Consider the following 16,219-nt stretch of genomic DNA (forward strand, 5'->3'; position numbering starts at 1 on the left):
TCCGAAATTTGTATACCTTTCTACAAATTCGAAGCTATTTTATATATATATAAGCTGCCTGATAAGGTCATTGTAGTCATAAAAACTGATCGATTTAGATTAAATAAGTCAAAGTTAACTGGGTTAATTGTATTGTAATTGGCTTTGAATGATCTTTTGATGCACGATATGTGTTTTAAATTAGGAAAATATTGTGTTTAAATTTTTCTTCTATTTTTTTACGTTATGCTTAATTGGTTTAACATATTTTATATAAATCGGTTGGTTTTTTGTTACCTCATTGATCTATTAGGAAAGCGGAGGTTGACTTATATTTTCTCAACTGTTTTAAAACTCCATAAGAGCACAAAATTGACGTTATCATATTATCAGCATCAAATTATATAGCATCAAATCAATTTTTAGCGACTGGATCTAATAAATAAATTGTAATGCATACTTTTAGGATGTATACCTAAATTAATATGGTCCTCTTAAAAAATTCCAAGTCATTTTTTTTCTTTTTTTTTATATTTGTACGAATATTATTATGCAAATAATCTCAATATTTCAAAAAAAAGTTAATGTTAAGTAACTACTCTTCCTCTTCTTCCTCCTCCTCCTCCTCTTCCTCCTCTTCTTCAGAAGCTGCTGCTGATGTTGTTGTGGCGGCAGCGCTTTGTTCCACCAGCTCGGGAGCCTTGGACTCGGACTCAGTTGCGGGCGCAGCCGGACGCTCTCGGAACACATAATCCAGCAGCAATTGTCCCAGCTGCTGGGCGGGCACATGCACCAGGAAAGCTAGGACTAGAGCAAAGCCTAAAATCGCCAGCAGCTCTTGAAGATTGAGCTGTGAAACGGAAAGAGTTAATTAAGCGCATCTATGGATCAATGATGGGCCTACCAGATCGCTGAACTGAAACTGCTGCGGCTCCTTGACGCTCGCCGTCTGCCAGAGCACGACGACATAGGTGGACAGCTGGAGCGGTATGTCCAGACGAGAGAGCAGCAGCAGCGCCTGCGTTAGCAGCGGTGGCAACTGCGGCGTCGGCGGGGCCAGCAGCAGAAACCAGCAAAGCGCCAAGCCCAAGAGCAGTGGACACCAGGCGAGGTAGCCAGCCGCCTCGGCGGCATTGTAGACAAACTTGTTGCGCACACTCGTCGCTGGCAGCCAACAGCACCAGGCCAGAGCCAAAGCGGCGAGGGCGTGGCCAGCGCGCCTAAAGCGCTGCGGCAGATTAATGCGCATGGGCTTGTTCTCGCTGCGATGGAGCAGCCCAGCGCCAATGCCCAGCAGATAGCAGCTGGCGCGGCAGATGGGCGAGATGTAGATCAAGTTGGCGGTGCGGTAGAATTTGCTGACACTGCCAAAGCGAGAGAGAGAACAAGAGTTAGTCTTGGAATTCAAACGGAGGAGTTTGCAGTTTGGGCCTACTGTATGCCATGGAATAGCGCTGGAGCCAGATGCTCCCTTTGCGTGCGCGCAAAACGCGCGGCCACGGAGAGCACATGGAAGGCGCCGCAGAGGAAGAAGCCCGCCTCGGCGTCCGTGTAGTAAAGCCAGACGACCAGTGCGCCCAGAAAGAAGAGCTGCATATCCAGCGAGAGCTGCACGCTCAGCGGCAGGCACTGCAAGCGCCACAGAGATTAGTCAAGTGTTAGGCCAGTTAGAGTGCATTTTACTTACCATTTGCTCCAGATCCGCTGCATTCTGTGCGCTCAGAGCATTGCGCCACCAGTGCTGCTCGCAGAGACGCGCATTCTCGCCGACGAGCAGCTGCCAGAGCGGACCGCTGCCCAGTTGGGGCAGAATCCACATTTGAAAGGCGAGCACGGCTAGCAGACTGGGCAGATAGCGCATTAGTCGATTGGCCACGTGGCGCAGAAAGCTCATGCTGCCGCTTTGCTGCAGCTCCAGGCTGAGCTGCTGCGCCAGCAGAAATCCACTCAGCAGGAGCAGCACATCGCTGTAGAGCAGCGGCAGCCGATAGGCCAAACTCCAGTTGCCATTGACGGTGCCCACAAAGGCGTCGCGATTGCTGAAGGGCAAGTGGCCAGCCATGATGTACTTGAGACTCAAATAGAGCATGAAGCTGCTCAGCAGACGCAGCAGCTGCAGCAGCGGAAACTCCAGCTCAGCAGCGCCATCTAGCGACAGCAGCAGCTGCAAATTGCGCGGCGGCGAAAATGCGCTCAACACACGCAAGCCCAATGGAGTTTCGAATTCGGTTGTTGCTGCAACTTCTTCATGCAGCTCTTCGATTGCTTCAGCGGGCTCTTCGGTCTCGGCGGGTTTGTCCTCGCTGCTGGACATGCGCGGCAGCTTGGCGCTAATCCAGCTCCAGTGCTCGTAGAGCACAGACAAGACGCAAGCAGCGGCCAAGCTGCCAAACACAAAGCTGTAAGAAAAGTGCCAAATAGAAAGAGAGAGAAGATTAAGTTAAGCAGTTGCTTTAAATGCTAAATTAATATTTAGTTTGCTGGTAATTAAATTAAACAACTATAAATTAATTCGCAGTAACTAAATAATTGTAATAAATTTAGCAACTATAAATTAATTCGCAGTAACTAAATAATTGTAATAAATTTAGCTTTAAAATAATTACAATTTAATAGCAACGAGTATTTAATTATGTTGCTTAATGAGTGAGATTACAAATATAAATATAGAATTATGAAATTTTCTATAATAAAACTAACAATTTCAAATCATTTGCTTACAATGATTTGCCTATAAAACAAAACATTATTTAATATTTTGTTAGTATTTGCTTTCTTTGATTATTTGCAATTTTTATAAATTTATTTGTTTATTTTTTTCAGTATATTTTATTTCTTTTGGCAGATCTCCAACTCTAATATCCGATTTCTATATCTTCAACGTTATCATAAAATATGCAGCAGGTAAGTTCTTAAATATTTAAATTATTTATTAATTTTAAATGCAAACGAATTATTAGCTGAACTACTGCATACTTAACTAAAGTAATTAGCGCAGTGCGTAAGTAATTATTAAGTAATTTGCTGTGAATTGGCAACTCACCAGCTCATGGATAGATTGTTATCCTTGGAGAGTCGCTTCCAGAAGCTTTTGCGCTGCTTGACGCTGCACTGTTCGTCCTGGACATCGACATAGAACTCAATGCCCGTATCGTTGTATGGACGCAGACTGGTCTCAATGATGGAGTGGACGACATGGGCGCCACAGGCGTGCGGCAGGCAGATGCCCCAGTTGGCGAGATTATAGCGTGGAGCAAAGTGTTTGGGCTGCCAAAAGTGGCAACGTATTAATATGGGCGAATATAAAAGGGGGCTGGGGACTGGGGGCGTGGCTTACATTATTCAAACGCGCATGCCAGAGGCTGCGTCCATGCAGCAGATGCAGCGGCTCCTTCAACGTGCTGACCATGGAGCGCAGCTCAATCTGCGCCAGACAGTACTTGCCATAGAGCCGCTTGCGCTTATCCTTGATGCCCGCGGACAGCTGCACGCATTGATCAAAGTCGCCAAACTGATTGATGTTGCCACGGAGCAGACCAGCGCCGATTTTGCCAGTGGCATCCAGCACTGCCAAAGGGAACAATCAATTGGTTGAGCTGGCATCTGAAACTGAATAACTTACTCTGCAGCGTCCAAAGCTTGTGGGCATGCAGCTCTTGATGCAGCAGCTCCAGCTGCTGATGGCACTCGCCGCTTTGCACCTGCGAGGATTGGCCAATGAATGCGGGAAGCGTGTGTATCAATAGCTCCAGCTGCTCCTCCAGCTGAATCTTGCTCTTGGCTGCACGTTTGCTGCCGCTGCTCTCTTTGCTGCGCTGTCGCTCGCGCTCACGCTCACGCTGCTTGGATGGCTTCTCCTCGTGCTCCTCGCTGTCGCCGGCGAACAGACTGTCCAGTGGCCAGCGCTTGAGATAGCTCATCCAATCTATGCCTGCATCATCTTTGCTAGCAGCCTTTTGTTTTTGCTTTTGCTGTTGTTTCTTGCTTGGCGGCGGCTCCTCAGCTGCAGGCTCCATGAGCCAGTGCAGCCAGCCAATAATATTGGGATACTGTGGCTGCTCCGGCGCCGCAGCTTGCTCCGTTTGATTGCCCAGCAGCGCAGCATAGATGCTGCTCAGAAAACTTGGCGGCTCGTCATCGTCATCAGTTTCAGCCTCTTCATCTTCTTCACCATCCTCGTCTTCATCTTCAGCCTGCTCATCGTCTTCATCACCGTCTTGTTGCTTGCCAGCTGATGCCTGCTCCTCATCATCATCATCATCATCATCGTCATCGTCATCTTGCTGCTCTCCACCAGCATCAGCATCTGCTTCGTCGTCGTCGTCGTCGTCAGCATCATCATCATCATCATCATCTTCAGCTGCAGCTTTGTCATCATCTTTATCATCAAGCAGTTCGATTTTGTGAAACTTGAAGCGTTTCGTTTTCGTTTTTCTAGCTCCCGTTGGAGCGTCGGACACCTGTGCACAGCCCTGGGAATCATCAGCGCCGCCCTGGCATAGCTCACGCTTCAGCTCGTTGCTGCTCTGCGGCAACAGCAATCCCACCAGCAATATTGTCAACCAAATCCAGCAACTCGCTCTTGACCCACCACCAATCATGACTCCTGCAGCTTCAGTTCACTCCTATTCTTTTTCTATATGTGGACATGGAAGCGCTAGCAAGCTGTGTGCCTCGCCTTCGTGCTCCTCTTACATATAGTAGTTTACTCAACCTTTACACACAGACTAATTATGCTCATACTGAAATGTCCCAGATGAAAAAAATATATCATATATATATTATACATACATCTGTACATAGCAGGGAGTCGTCGACGACGAGTCAAGCCAAGCTGCTCTCATTTGCTGCTGCTCTGCCCTGGGTCTCGATTCTATTTATAAAAGTTTTTCGCAGTCGAAAAGCGCATAATAAATATTAAAAAACAAAATTAAATAAATATACTCGCACCCATTCATATGCACTCTTTACATGCTGACAAATATTTTGCTGCATGTGAGTGGCGTGCAGTTGTTTATTTAGTTTTTTATTGGCTTGTTCGTTAGTTTGCTTATTGCGTTATTTTTGCTGCTGCTCTACGAAGCGTTCGTCGATTGATACCAATGTGTAAACAACTGGCCAGTAGCGTCGCTTCGATACCCTAGAATTTCATCAAGTGTGAGTCAAAAATACAAATCAAATATTTATGCATTTGGTTTAATTTCTAATACAGCAAACATTCTATATAAGCAACTAGTTTGAGCGTGTTTATGAATAGATAAAGTAGTATAAGCTGTACTGTAATTTATCAGATCTAAAATTTATTAATTAGTTAGAACAATTTTCTAGGATTTAATTGGGTTTTATTTTTATAATTACGTTTTAATGTTTTTAAATATATAAATTTTTAATTTAACTTTTCATTTATAGCTAAGAATCCAATTTAATTTTGTTTTATAAGAATTTTATTTTTAATTTTTATTCAAAATTAAAATCATTTTTGATTTTGACTTGCTTTTTATTTAACAATTTCAAATAAGAATTGATTTCTAATTTTACTTTAATATTTATTTATGCAATTTTTATTGCTTATATAGAATGTTGACTGTATTTGAAAAAAATTTCCTTAATTATTTTTCGAAATTGTTCTTAGGTGCATTATTTTTAATTTGCTTACTGCGAGAATTCTAGTTCTTCTGCTTTATTCTGCTTTGATAGCTAATTGCATGGTCTGCTTAGCATGCGTGTTGGCAATATTAGAAATAGAATATACCCTTTGTTTACTCAATGTGTGCACACTAGGGTACACAAAGGGCTGCAAAATGTTTTTCAATCAATTGCACAAAAGGAATTAATTGGGGCTTATAATTATTTTGCATATTGTCGCTTTCATAACAGAAATCGAATTGGAAATTCTAACAACGTTACAAATGCAATAGATGGCTTTGATTTTTGCATTGCATGCTTAATAAATAAATTTATTGTGTGGCAGCAATGCTTTCTGTGTATATTAAATGAAGGCGAAACGCAGTTTGCATGTCACTTAGGGGAGTTATATCCAATAACAATGCAAACATTTTTGCATTCAAAAGCAAAATTTAATATAATCGAAGGCAAGTTGCACGCAATTTGTTAAATAGTTTTGAATATAGCAATCAATTGTTAGTAATTTAATACATGAAATATTCATTCAATTGTTATTAATTAATATGAATTTTATTCAATATTAAATTGTTCTCCCTTTTGTCTGCTCATGAGGTTTGAGTAAAAGTATATTTGCTAGTTGAGCACTACCGATTACACACAATGAAAAGCAATCTTTTTTTTTTTTTGCTTATTATATATTTACAAAAATAGCATTCAATTGTTATTAATATACAGTGTATTTAAATTTCGATTTCCCTCTCACATTTCGCTTTCGAAAGCAAATTTAAATTAAATTTTATCAATTGAATATGTATAATATAATATTTAATTGATATTTATTTATATGCACAAATTTATTAATTTATGCAACAATTGTTTGCTTTCCCTTTGCTCTGCCCATAAGTTTTAATAAATATTTACAAAAATTATTATTAACAAATATTTCGATTTCGATTTCAAAAGCAAATCTAAGTTAATACTTAGTATGCAGTAGTATTATATTATATTATATCAATCGATACAGCATTTATTTGGATGCTTTGCACATAAGATAAAAGTGTATGTGTTAGTTGAGCAGCGCTTGAAATGAATCTTCACAGATCTTCAGCCATAATGATGTCCGTTGTTATTCTTTGCTCACCCACGTTGCGCATTATCGACGGCACTGAAATGGAAAAGGAGTAGAAGCTATGCTTGTGCTTCTGGAGCACATAGAGGATGTGGGCCATCGAATAGGTGCTCTGCGATAGCCAGAAGACGGCCGTCTGATGAGTGCTGGTTCTGGAGGAGAATCGAAAAGGGATGAATGGAAGTGGAAATGAAGTGTGTGTGAACTTACTTGATGATGGCGTGCGGAAATAGATCCTCGATCATGTGACAGATTTGCAAATAGATAATCTCATCGTCGTTGAACCAGAAGGCAGTCGACTTGAGCGTTGAGGATTTGCGCAAATGACTACGCGAGGAGCTGCGCTTGATGTCCGCCGTATTGATGCGCGTATCGACGACGTAGTAGGCACTGTTGCGATCCACTTGGACCTCCTGGCGCTCCCCAATGATGCGAATGCTGGCGTGACTGAGCATCGCATCGCGATGGGCCACATGGCAGTATCTGTGGTCCGAGCACGTGATGAGCACTGCCTGGCCATAGCTGGCGACAAACTCAATGAGCTGGGAAATGTTGCTTCTGCTCTGCACGTCCAGATAGGCAAACGGATCGTCCATAAATATAATATCCGGATAGCCGATCAGTGTGATGGCAATGCTCAGACGCTTGCGCACTCCCCGACTGCAGATGGGCAGCATATGGAAGCGATACAAATACAAATCGAACAGTCTGCACAAGTCCAGCGCATCTCTGTGGACTTGCTGGCGATTCAGACCACGCACCAGGAGCATTATCTGTATCACTTCCAGCACAGTCAGCGCATCATCCACTTCATCGTCCTGTGCGCAGTAGCTCACGTGCTTGTAGTTGATGCGCTCCTTGGACGGCACCACCTTCTTGCCGCTCATGTAAATGTAGCCCGTGCTGGGTGGACAAATGCCCAGAAGCGTCTTCACCAGCTGCGTCTTGCCCGCGCCATTGACACCCACCATAGCAATGATTTGAAAGCTGTAAAAACCATTTGAGATGTGAGCAATCGATACTATCGATAAGTTTACTTACCGCTCCACTAAAAAGTTCACATGATTCAGCACCACATGCGAGCCATAGAACAAGCCCAGATTTTCCACATGCAGCGCCATTTGATCCATATTACGTCCTTCTATGGTGCGTACGCGTATCTTCTCATCGATCCAAGTGTCGTCTATGTTATTCTGATAAACAAAATGGCGCATATTGTGATCATATCGACTGTCCGGACTAGCAAATTGCATTGGTTAGTGGTATAAATTACTTAAATTGTTGACATGGGCGTAGTCAGGGGGGAAAGAGCAGCAGCAGCTTATAAATACTTGCTAATATATTGCTTGATATATACATATGTGTGATCGAAACAATTGTTTTATTATAAAAATTCAATTAAAAATAGAATGTGAACCGTAATGTTTCAGAACTGAAGTTACTAATTTAATAATTATTATGTGTGGGGCCCGTATTTTAATTGCATTCTATATATATTTATTTGTATTATATTTTTATTTTTATTCTGCAGCGCCCCCTTTTTCGCTTACCTGGCTACGCCACTGCTTAGTCGACTTACTCGCTGTCTTTGTGCACAGTTTCCTTTTCTCTACGCTTCTTGATACGCGAACCGGAGAAAAACGTGCGCAGCAGCAGAAATGCCCAGATGCATATTATCAGAAAATATATATACAGCAAATTGGTAGTGACAAATAAATCATTGTGCTTATTTTCTACAAAAAAAAAAAAACCAAAGGAATAAATGAAACGAATAAATTAAAAGTTGCTGCACAGTTACCACAACAATTGGGAAAACCATCGCATTGTTCCAAGAGCACGCTAATTTCATTGGTTTGCGCATCATTGCAGATATCATTAATAACCGAAATATTGTAGATGAAGACTTGGTTATGCATCAGCGCATAGTGGGGCACTATCATGAGGAAAATGTAATCGACGCTGCTCACCGCCTTGTTGATCAACATTTCATTCAGGAGCAGAAAAATTAATATGCCCATGGAGTAGAATATCAAGATGGTTACATAGCCGGTGCGCATCTCCGATATCCAGTAGGACACAAGTATGTTTATCGATAACACGCACAGTGCCATAATCAGGAGAACATAAATGAAAAGTGCTGACTGCTCATTATTATGTCTGGAATTGCTGCAAGTACAATCGACTTACATATGTCCCCAACGCCCATCGAGATCTTCGGATGAAAGTATAAAATGATTGCCAGCAAGGGAATCATGCTGAGCACCACCTTGATCATGCCGAACGAGAAGTTGGCCAAGCTCACAATGCTATACTGCATGCCGGCAATCAGCTCGATACGTCCGTACGGCGAGTCCGGCCCCAGACCAAAGTTCAGCAGCGGTATTGTCCACACAAAGCAAAAACAAATGCTCATCGTCACATTGAACAGCCAATCCAGGGAATAGTTCGTATCCTCTAGCACCGAAGCGTGCTGCGTCGAATATGGAAGCGTCTCCAGTTCAACGCTGATTTTGGTATCGGGACCCACATAGGCGCTGAAAATAACACAACTATAAAATACACTTTGCCAGCATTCGGATCTGAGCTGCAGGCGCACGGGCTAATTTAATTGGTTTGTCATTTGCTTTTACATAATTATAATTAATTATAATCATTGACAATTATTGATTATTAGTATTAAAATATATTAATAATTTTTATTTAAATAATTGGGTTGCTTAGTTATGCTAATCGCAATTTAATTAAAAGCAAAGTTCTAAATTATTATAAGTTCTAAATATTAAATTGAAAAGAAATAGAATAGAAAGTTTCGAAAATCTTTTCCACATATTGTTCCCAATTAATCAAGTGTATGTCAAGTGTGGTGTACCCCCAATACTTACACACCAAGTGCTTCCATGGCGAGCGCCAAGCTGATCGGCGCCGAATGCAGCATATTATTATTGAAAAGCGCGTCGACTAGTCCATCTTGAAAAATAACAGCGACGACAAAGTTGAGATCGGTGAGCATATTATGCTCCCTCACATATGCATAGATATAGTCAAAGACGTTCTGATCTGGCTGCAGCTCGATTACCTCGCGATCGATCCTGTCGAGCTTCATATAATGATTGGCTGCCACTTGCAGCTGCGGCACGCTGGACAATTGTTGCACGAGCGTTATGCTCTCGGCATAGGTGCTCAGGGTGATGGGGAAAGGTCGGCGGGGTATGCGATCCGATGATAAATAGGTCATCGACAGCATCCAGGCACCCATGATGCTGGGAAAGAAGATCTGCAGCAAGGGCACGGCACAGAAGCGAACGTCCATGAGGTATCGCTTGCGCATCACCACCCCAAAGTGACGCATCCAGCAGCGTAGTCGCTGCGTCTTAGGCGAGTCCAATTCAGTCTCGTCGATCTGCTGCAATCTCACGGCCAGACTACGGAGCACATACATGTTCGGCGGATACTGCTTGCCCGACCTGCTCATCGTCGCTTTGAGCAGCACGTTCTCCATATCGGAGCGCATTATCATAATGCTGTCCAAATAGAGTTTATCCATATCCTTGCTCAGTGCATCCGTCAGCTGCACCAGCCCATCAAAGTCCGTATAGTCAATCACAAACATTGCCGCCTCCGACGTACGCGACTCCACCTCAATGCTCGGTATGTGGTAGGCCACAAAGTTCAGCAGCTGTCCAAAGTTGCAATCGGGCGCCAGATAGCATAACTAAACTAAGTACAAACATTAATAAACATAATCGATTGCAGTTGGCTTGAAATTGACAAATCAAAGTTAGTGGGAAAGTTATCGAGGTTTCAAACCATTATTAAATTAGTGATATTTTCGTTCACTCATTCAAAGATGGTTCGAAACCTGGCTACATTTCCCCCTAACTTTGTTCTTCTTGTAAATCCGATTTATCCAAAATATTTTAAGTATTTTTACGCAGACTTAGACGTTAAAAGTCAAGCAGCTTCTAATTAAAGCAGCATACATTATGCTGATTATATTTATTAATTTTAATAGCGCATTGGACTGCTTGAAAGTCTGATTAGTTTATAAAAACAAAAGCTTAGTTTGTGTAGAACTCAACTATTCGCTTAAAGTGATTCTTATAATTTCAATCAAATGTTTGTATGCAAGCACTAAATACAAGTCTTTAGTTACATTTCAAATAAATCCCTTACTAAAAGTGTAATAAGACGTTCCCCCATCCTTTTACTATTTGTTCATTTTACTGCATTGCTATCAAAAATGTTTAAATTTATATTAAGCCAATGGCAATCAATAAAATGTAGCAACGATTTTTGAGTTGGGGGCCACAAGTAAAATTATTTACATTTAAAGCAGCTTAATAAATAAATGTAGCAATCAATATAGCAAAAGTCAAAGTAAAGTAACCACGTTTACTAAAGAATAAATGAATGCGCTCTTACTCTTTTTATTGCTCAGTTGCTCCCTCACGTGCTCTTCTCTGTATTGTTTACATCAATTTATTGTTGAGTTTTGATTTCATTATTTAATTAAAATTATTTAATGAAACTTTATATATTTGCTATTTATTTGAATTTGATTTTTGTATTTTAAATCATTTTAGAGCAATGTGAGCAAACCAAAGAACAAATGGACGAGCAGCTGGAACTGGACAAACTTGTGCACTTACCAGGCGATGGCTCATCTTGTTGAGCTTGAGCAGCGTCTTCTCGGTGGCACAGGAGTGCAGCTGGCCATTGACTAGGATTGCAATGCGGTCGCCCAGATTGCTGGCCAGATGCGGATAGTTGGTGGTGATGAAGATGGTGCGATTCGCGCGCTCACGCAGAGCGAAGTCATAGAACAAGCGGCGATGATAGGAGTCGATGCCCTCCATGGGCTTATCCAGCAGCACGACGCTGGTTTGTCCGGCAAAGGCACAAATGACTTGGAGCAGGCGCGACTGACCCGTGGTCAGCTGCTTGACATGGGTGTGCGCCATGTGCTCCAGATGCAGATCGCGCAGGAAGAGCGAGGCCTCCGCCGAAGCCTTCGACAGCGAAAGGCCGCGCAGACGGCAAAAGTAGAGAATGTGCTCAATGAGTGTGAACTCGGAGAAGAGTTGGAGACGATGCAGCGACATGCCGACGCCCCCAAAGGCTTTGTTGCCGTTTCTGTTGACATCGTAGTCGTTGATGAGAATCTTGCCCTTGCTGGGCGTCTCCTTGCCACACAGCATGTTGATGATTGTGGTCTTGCCCGATGCATTGTGTCCCAGCAGCACGAGCAGCTCACCCTCGTAGATTGAGAGCGAGAATTTGCGCACGACAAACGATTTCTCATACTTTTTCCACACATTGTCAAACTCAATGACGACGGGTCGCGGCTCGGGCCCCTCATCTTCCAGCTCGGACGAGAGGCTATCCTCGCTGCTGTCGCCCGAGTCGTGCAGCTGCGAGGCGTGCTCCAGCAGCTGCAGCGATGACGCACGCCGCCGTCTATTCGAACTCTTGCGCTTGTTGGCGTTCATCAGCTCCGTGTCGCTCCACCAGACGACAATGCTCTTGTCCATGCCGTGCAGGTCCACATCATAGTCATCATCTGCTGATGATGCATCCTCTGCAGCAGTAGACGCCGCCGCCGACGCCGCCGCCGACGCCGCCGCCGGCTCTTTATTCTTATTTTTCTTGGCAAGAGCTTTTTGCGCTGCTCGCTTGTCCTTGTCGGATTTGCGCTCTTGGCTCAACGTGGCACGACGCGATGGCGCATTCAATGACTGCACCTGCTGCAGCTGCTCCGTCTCTTCGGTAATCTCCGAGTTGCGTCGCAGCTGCATCTCCCGCTCCTCCGTTTCGCGCACCCTGCGCTCGCGTCGCTGCTTCAAGCGTCGCCGTATCAAGTGCAACAGTCGCACAAACAAATGCGTGCAGGGCCGGCACTTGGTCACATGCAGCGCCCACGGCACCAGATTGCCCTCCAGCACAAGCGCCACGCCCACATACAGCAACGTCTGCACATAGAAGAAGATCAGCAGCACCAGTATGGGAAACTCCTTGCCCGTTATGGAGGAGAGTATATAGCGCTTGTTGCTTATGTGCGCCGAGTACTCCTCGAAGCACAGCATGGAGCGCAGTCCGCGGCAAATGGTCACATTGCATAGCAGCACACAGCCAATGGTCGCCATGGCCGAGGTCCAGTTAGTGCCCCAGTCCTCCGTCGATAACAGCGGCAGTGGCACCAATATCCAATACATCGGCACCATTGCCACCGTCATCTTTGTGCTCCGCATCAGCACAGCCATCAGCATGGCAAAGCCCACAGCCGACATCATATAGGAGGTGAAGAAGGCGAATATGATGAACCAAGGGCAATGCGACATCACCGCCAGCCCATTGTGCCATTTTGTCTGCAACAAAGCACAAAGCCTGATATGGACACCCACACACACACACACAGGTGAGTCAAATATTCTAGTCTAGAAATTTATAAAGAAAACCACACACTCGTAAATTGCATATTGTTGTTCATTAATTGCAACTATGTTGCTTTGTTTGGAAAATTTAGATTTTTAGTCAAGCACATTCTTGGAATTGCATTGTGAGCTCAAATGCTGGCAATCAATTTTCGTAGGCCTTTGTCTTTTAACAAAAAACTTTTTTTTTTGCTTGCAATTGTTGGCCTAACAAATTTAATCGGCAAGCTGCAGGCTTAGCAAAAATTTAAGTTGCTGTTTTTTCAAGCTTTCAATGGCAAACAGTTAAACAAAGCGCACAAAAGCGAGATTATTTAAAAATAAGCATTCTAAATTGTGAAAAACTAATTATTTAGAAATTCGCAATGTTAGTTGACAATTTGTGCAGAAAATTGTTGATTTTTTTCACTAGGCAGACAGAAATTAAAATTTTTAAAATAAGCTGCAGCTGCTACGGGTGTAGTAGTAACTACGTTTGAAATTTGGTGTTACTAGGCGCTATAGTTTCCGAGATCTTGTTGCTCATACAGACGGACATGACACTAGCTGCGCAGCATGTGTTGCTAATAAAGAAAAAATGCACTTTAGGCAAGCTGCGTGCATTTTCTATAGCAAATGTTCCAAGTGTTTCGCTTTTTTTTTCTTTGCTGTTTCTAGACTAGAATTAGTCGGAAGTTAGTAAATACTTTTAGCACAATTGTTAGAAATGTGGATGTAATGAGCAGCAGACAAAACCCATTGAAATACCAGGCAGTAAATTGTAGCACAGTGTCCGCATTGCTCGAGTTGAGAGCCAAGTGCTGGCCCAGCTCACGCTCCTCGACAATGTCCTGCGTAGTAGTTGGTGAGCTGCAGTTAGGCTAAAGCAAATGGCAAATACAACCTTCGTTAGTATCGTAATGGGAAACATGAAGCCAATGAGCAGCACCAGGGTGGACAGATCGGGCCCCATGGCCAGCAGTCTGTCTATGTTGGAAATCATTTTGAATGGACGCAACTGTACCTCGGGCAGTGCAACATTCTGGGAGAGTCGCTGCAAATATTCAATGCTGATGGCATACTGCAGCGAAATGAAACCCTCGCGCACATATTCCGAGTTGGCAGTGTCGGCATTGTCGTCCTTGATAACCATGCCCCACAATGTTTCCAGTTTCCAGCTGTCGCCAATCCAGCTGTCCTCATAGAAACGCAGCTCGGCTGGATAAATAATAACGATCTTGAGCTGAGGCGGCAGCTGCTGCTGCATCGGATCCCAATCGTCAAAGCAGACGCTGGCCAGAAACTGCTGAGCATAGGCATGAATGCGCAGCTCCTCGCAGCTCTGGAAGCTGACAAGCTGAGCTGGAGCAAGTTGCAGGCGCTGAGCAACGCCCGAGAATAGCTGACGCAGCGCTACGGTGTGATTGGGCGCATACCCCAGCAATATGTTGGGTATAAAGACGCTGTCCTTGAAGCTGCACTCCAAAGTTAACCAAAGTGTATAATGAAAAAAAATTGCTGTGCTATAACTTACGATGTATCCTCCTTGATCATGCGCTCGCGGCGACTGTTCAGCTTCTCTATCAGCGACTTCCAGCTTTTGTCATACTGTATGCTATTATAGCGTATGCTATCTGTATTATTCAGCGCTGGCGTCGTGTAGCGTAGAATTATTAAAAACACACTGAACAGCGTTGGCATAAAAATGCAGGCGATAAATATGAATTTGTTTTGCTTTTGCTTCTTAAAGTTTTTCCATATCATCAGGCCGAAGATGCGGCATTTGGGAAAGTTGCAGCTTCTACGCATTTTAGAGGTAATTTTAGTTTATGGAAATATATTTGGCTGTGGCTGTTAAATGTGTGTGTGTGTGTCGCTTTGACATTTGAGTCAAAGCTGGCAGCGGCTTAAGTTTATCAATTACGCAGTTATTGCGCGCGTAACTCACACAGCTTGCCACAAGTTGCAGGCTTATTGGCTTAGAGTGTGCAACATAATAAGATCTTAACCGCCAAGCCAAGCTCGCGTGCATTGTTGCTGCTGCTGCTGCTGTTGCATATCGATTGGCTTTGCCGCTATTGACGGTTGCCACACGCAACGCAACGCAGCGCAACGCACTGTGCGCTACGTGCAACAAATAGAGGCGCCTCCCACTATCTCGCGCTTTGAACGCGCGCATTCGCTTTTAGTTCGTAGCACCTACCTGCATTTGTGTGCACATGCAAATAGCCTTATCGCAATCGCTGCAATTGGCTGCTTATTTGAGTTGCAACAGTTTAACGGTTAACGGTTTAGCGTTGCACACACACACACATACGTGTGGGCTTAATCTACGCACAGTTGCGTTCACCACAATTTTAATTGCATTGTGCTGCCAGCAGAAAATTAAAGCCTGCTTTTGGGCGCTGCCAAGAATTTCCCTAATATGATTTCAATAATAAGTCAGTTGCTTTGTTTGCTTATTAGCAGCTAAGCGCGCAACATTGATAAAGCTAATACGCAGCACAAGCAGTGCTTTAATATGAATATATTTGATATATAGTATGATATATAGTTTGGTATGCTGAAACATATTAGAGCTCGCAATAAGTAAACAGTTGCATTGATTCAATATAAAACATATATATAAATATAGCTAAAAACAAATTGCCGTCTCAAGCGAGACATTTCCTTCCTTTCCTGGTCCAGCCCTCTCCGCCATAATCGTATTATGTGTCGTCTTCCGCATAGCCGTAGCCGTAGCCGTAGCCGTTGCCGTTGCCGTTGCCGTTGCCGTTGCCGTTGCATTAGCCAATCTGCTGCGGTGTCTATTACATTTTTGTGCATACCTTGCTTCGACGCGCAGCTCAATCCGAAGCATTAAATTCCAGGCGTGCCACACAGGCTGTTGCATGTTGCATATAAATTTATTAGCTAAACACTTTTCATAATTTGTTGCTTAGTTTGTTGACATATTAGTCACACATCTTAGGCAGCAGCCGTCGCTATTTACTGTTGAATTTTATTCAAAGCAGTCATTTGCTTTGATTTATGTTTATTATTGCTCAGCGCACTTTAATATGTAGCTTAGCATTTA

At 43.5% G+C, this 16,219-nt stretch overlaps 2 protein-coding genes across 6 annotated transcripts; both read right to left on the reverse strand.

Moving 5' to 3' along the window:
* Nucleotides 1-571: 571 nt before the first annotated feature.
* On the reverse strand, nucleotides 572-4,807 carry LOC108607250 (nose resistant to fluoxetine protein 6). The gene is made up of 8 exons (XM_017997933.1): nucleotides 4,771-4,807; nucleotides 3,602-4,721; nucleotides 3,317-3,546; nucleotides 3,023-3,246; nucleotides 1,667-2,378; nucleotides 1,415-1,608; nucleotides 884-1,343; nucleotides 572-829 (listed from the first exon to the last, which is right to left on the reverse strand). The coding sequence occupies exons 2-8, from the start codon at nucleotides 4,578-4,580 to the stop codon at nucleotides 575-577; spliced, it is 3,054 nt and encodes a 1,017-aa protein (XP_017853422.1). The 5' UTR covers nucleotides 4,581-4,721; nucleotides 4,771-4,807; the 3' UTR covers nucleotides 572-574.
* A 1,819-nt stretch (nucleotides 4,808-6,626) lies between these two features.
* On the reverse strand, nucleotides 6,627-15,011 carry LOC108606972 (ATP-binding cassette sub-family A member 3). 5 transcript variants are annotated; one of them, XM_017997535.1, is made up of 11 exons: nucleotides 14,678-15,011; nucleotides 14,048-14,618; nucleotides 13,851-13,994; nucleotides 11,383-13,098; nucleotides 9,616-10,445; nucleotides 8,921-9,267; nucleotides 8,532-8,870; nucleotides 8,313-8,466; nucleotides 7,775-7,972; nucleotides 6,944-7,720; nucleotides 6,627-6,885 (listed from the first exon to the last, which is right to left on the reverse strand). In XM_017997535.1, the coding sequence occupies exons 1-11, from the start codon at nucleotides 14,950-14,952 to the stop codon at nucleotides 6,699-6,701; spliced, it is 5,538 nt and encodes a 1,845-aa protein (XP_017853024.1). In that variant the 5' UTR covers nucleotides 14,953-15,011; the 3' UTR covers nucleotides 6,627-6,698. The 5 variants fall into 5 exon arrangements, with proteins under 5 accessions (XP_017853024.1, XP_017853025.1, XP_017853027.1 ...); XM_017997536.1 differs by lacking the exons at nucleotides 6,627-6,885; nucleotides 6,944-7,720 and having other exon boundaries at nucleotides 7,912-7,972; nucleotides 8,284-8,466; XM_017997538.1 differs by lacking the exons at nucleotides 6,627-6,885; nucleotides 6,944-7,720; nucleotides 7,775-7,972 and adding an exon at nucleotides 8,202-8,220 and having other exon boundaries at nucleotides 8,284-8,466.
* Between the last annotated feature and the right edge of the window lie 1,208 nt (nucleotides 15,012-16,219).

This window comes from Drosophila busckii, chromosome X, assembly GCF_011750605.1.
Source record: "Drosophila busckii strain San Diego stock center, stock number 13000-0081.31 chromosome X, ASM1175060v1, whole genome shotgun sequence".
NCBI lineage: Eukaryota > Metazoa > Arthropoda > Insecta > Diptera > Drosophilidae > Drosophila > Drosophila busckii.

What these genes read in the sequence shown, in the direction of transcription:
- LOC108607250 (XM_017997933.1), bottom strand. Translation starts at nt 4,580, where the DNA reads ATGATTGGTGGTGGGTCAAGAGCGAGTTGCTGGATTTGGTTGACAATA. An exon ending in CAAGCTTTGGACGCTGCAGA is followed by an intron (nt 3,547 to 3,601) that starts GTAAGTTATTCA and finishes TCCCTTTGGCAG; the next exon opens with TGCTGGATGCCACTGGCAAA. An exon ending in GGCATGCGCGTTTGAATAAT is followed by an intron (nt 3,247 to 3,316) that starts GTAAGCCACGCC and finishes CACTTTTGGCAG; the next exon opens with CCCAAACACTTTGCTCCACG.
- LOC108606972 (XM_017997535.1), bottom strand. Translation starts at nt 14,952, where the DNA reads ATGCGTAGAAGCTGCAACTTTCCCAAATGCCGCATCTTCGGCCTGATG. An exon ending in TTCTAACAATTGTGCTAAAA is followed by an intron (nt 13,099 to 13,850) that starts GTATTTACTAAC and finishes GCTTTGTTGCAG; the next exon opens with ACAAAATGGCACAATGGGCT. An exon ending in TGGTTTTCCCAATTGTTGTG is followed by an intron (nt 8,467 to 8,531) that starts GTAACTGTGCAG and finishes TTTTTTTTGTAG; the next exon opens with AAAATAAGCACAATGATTTA.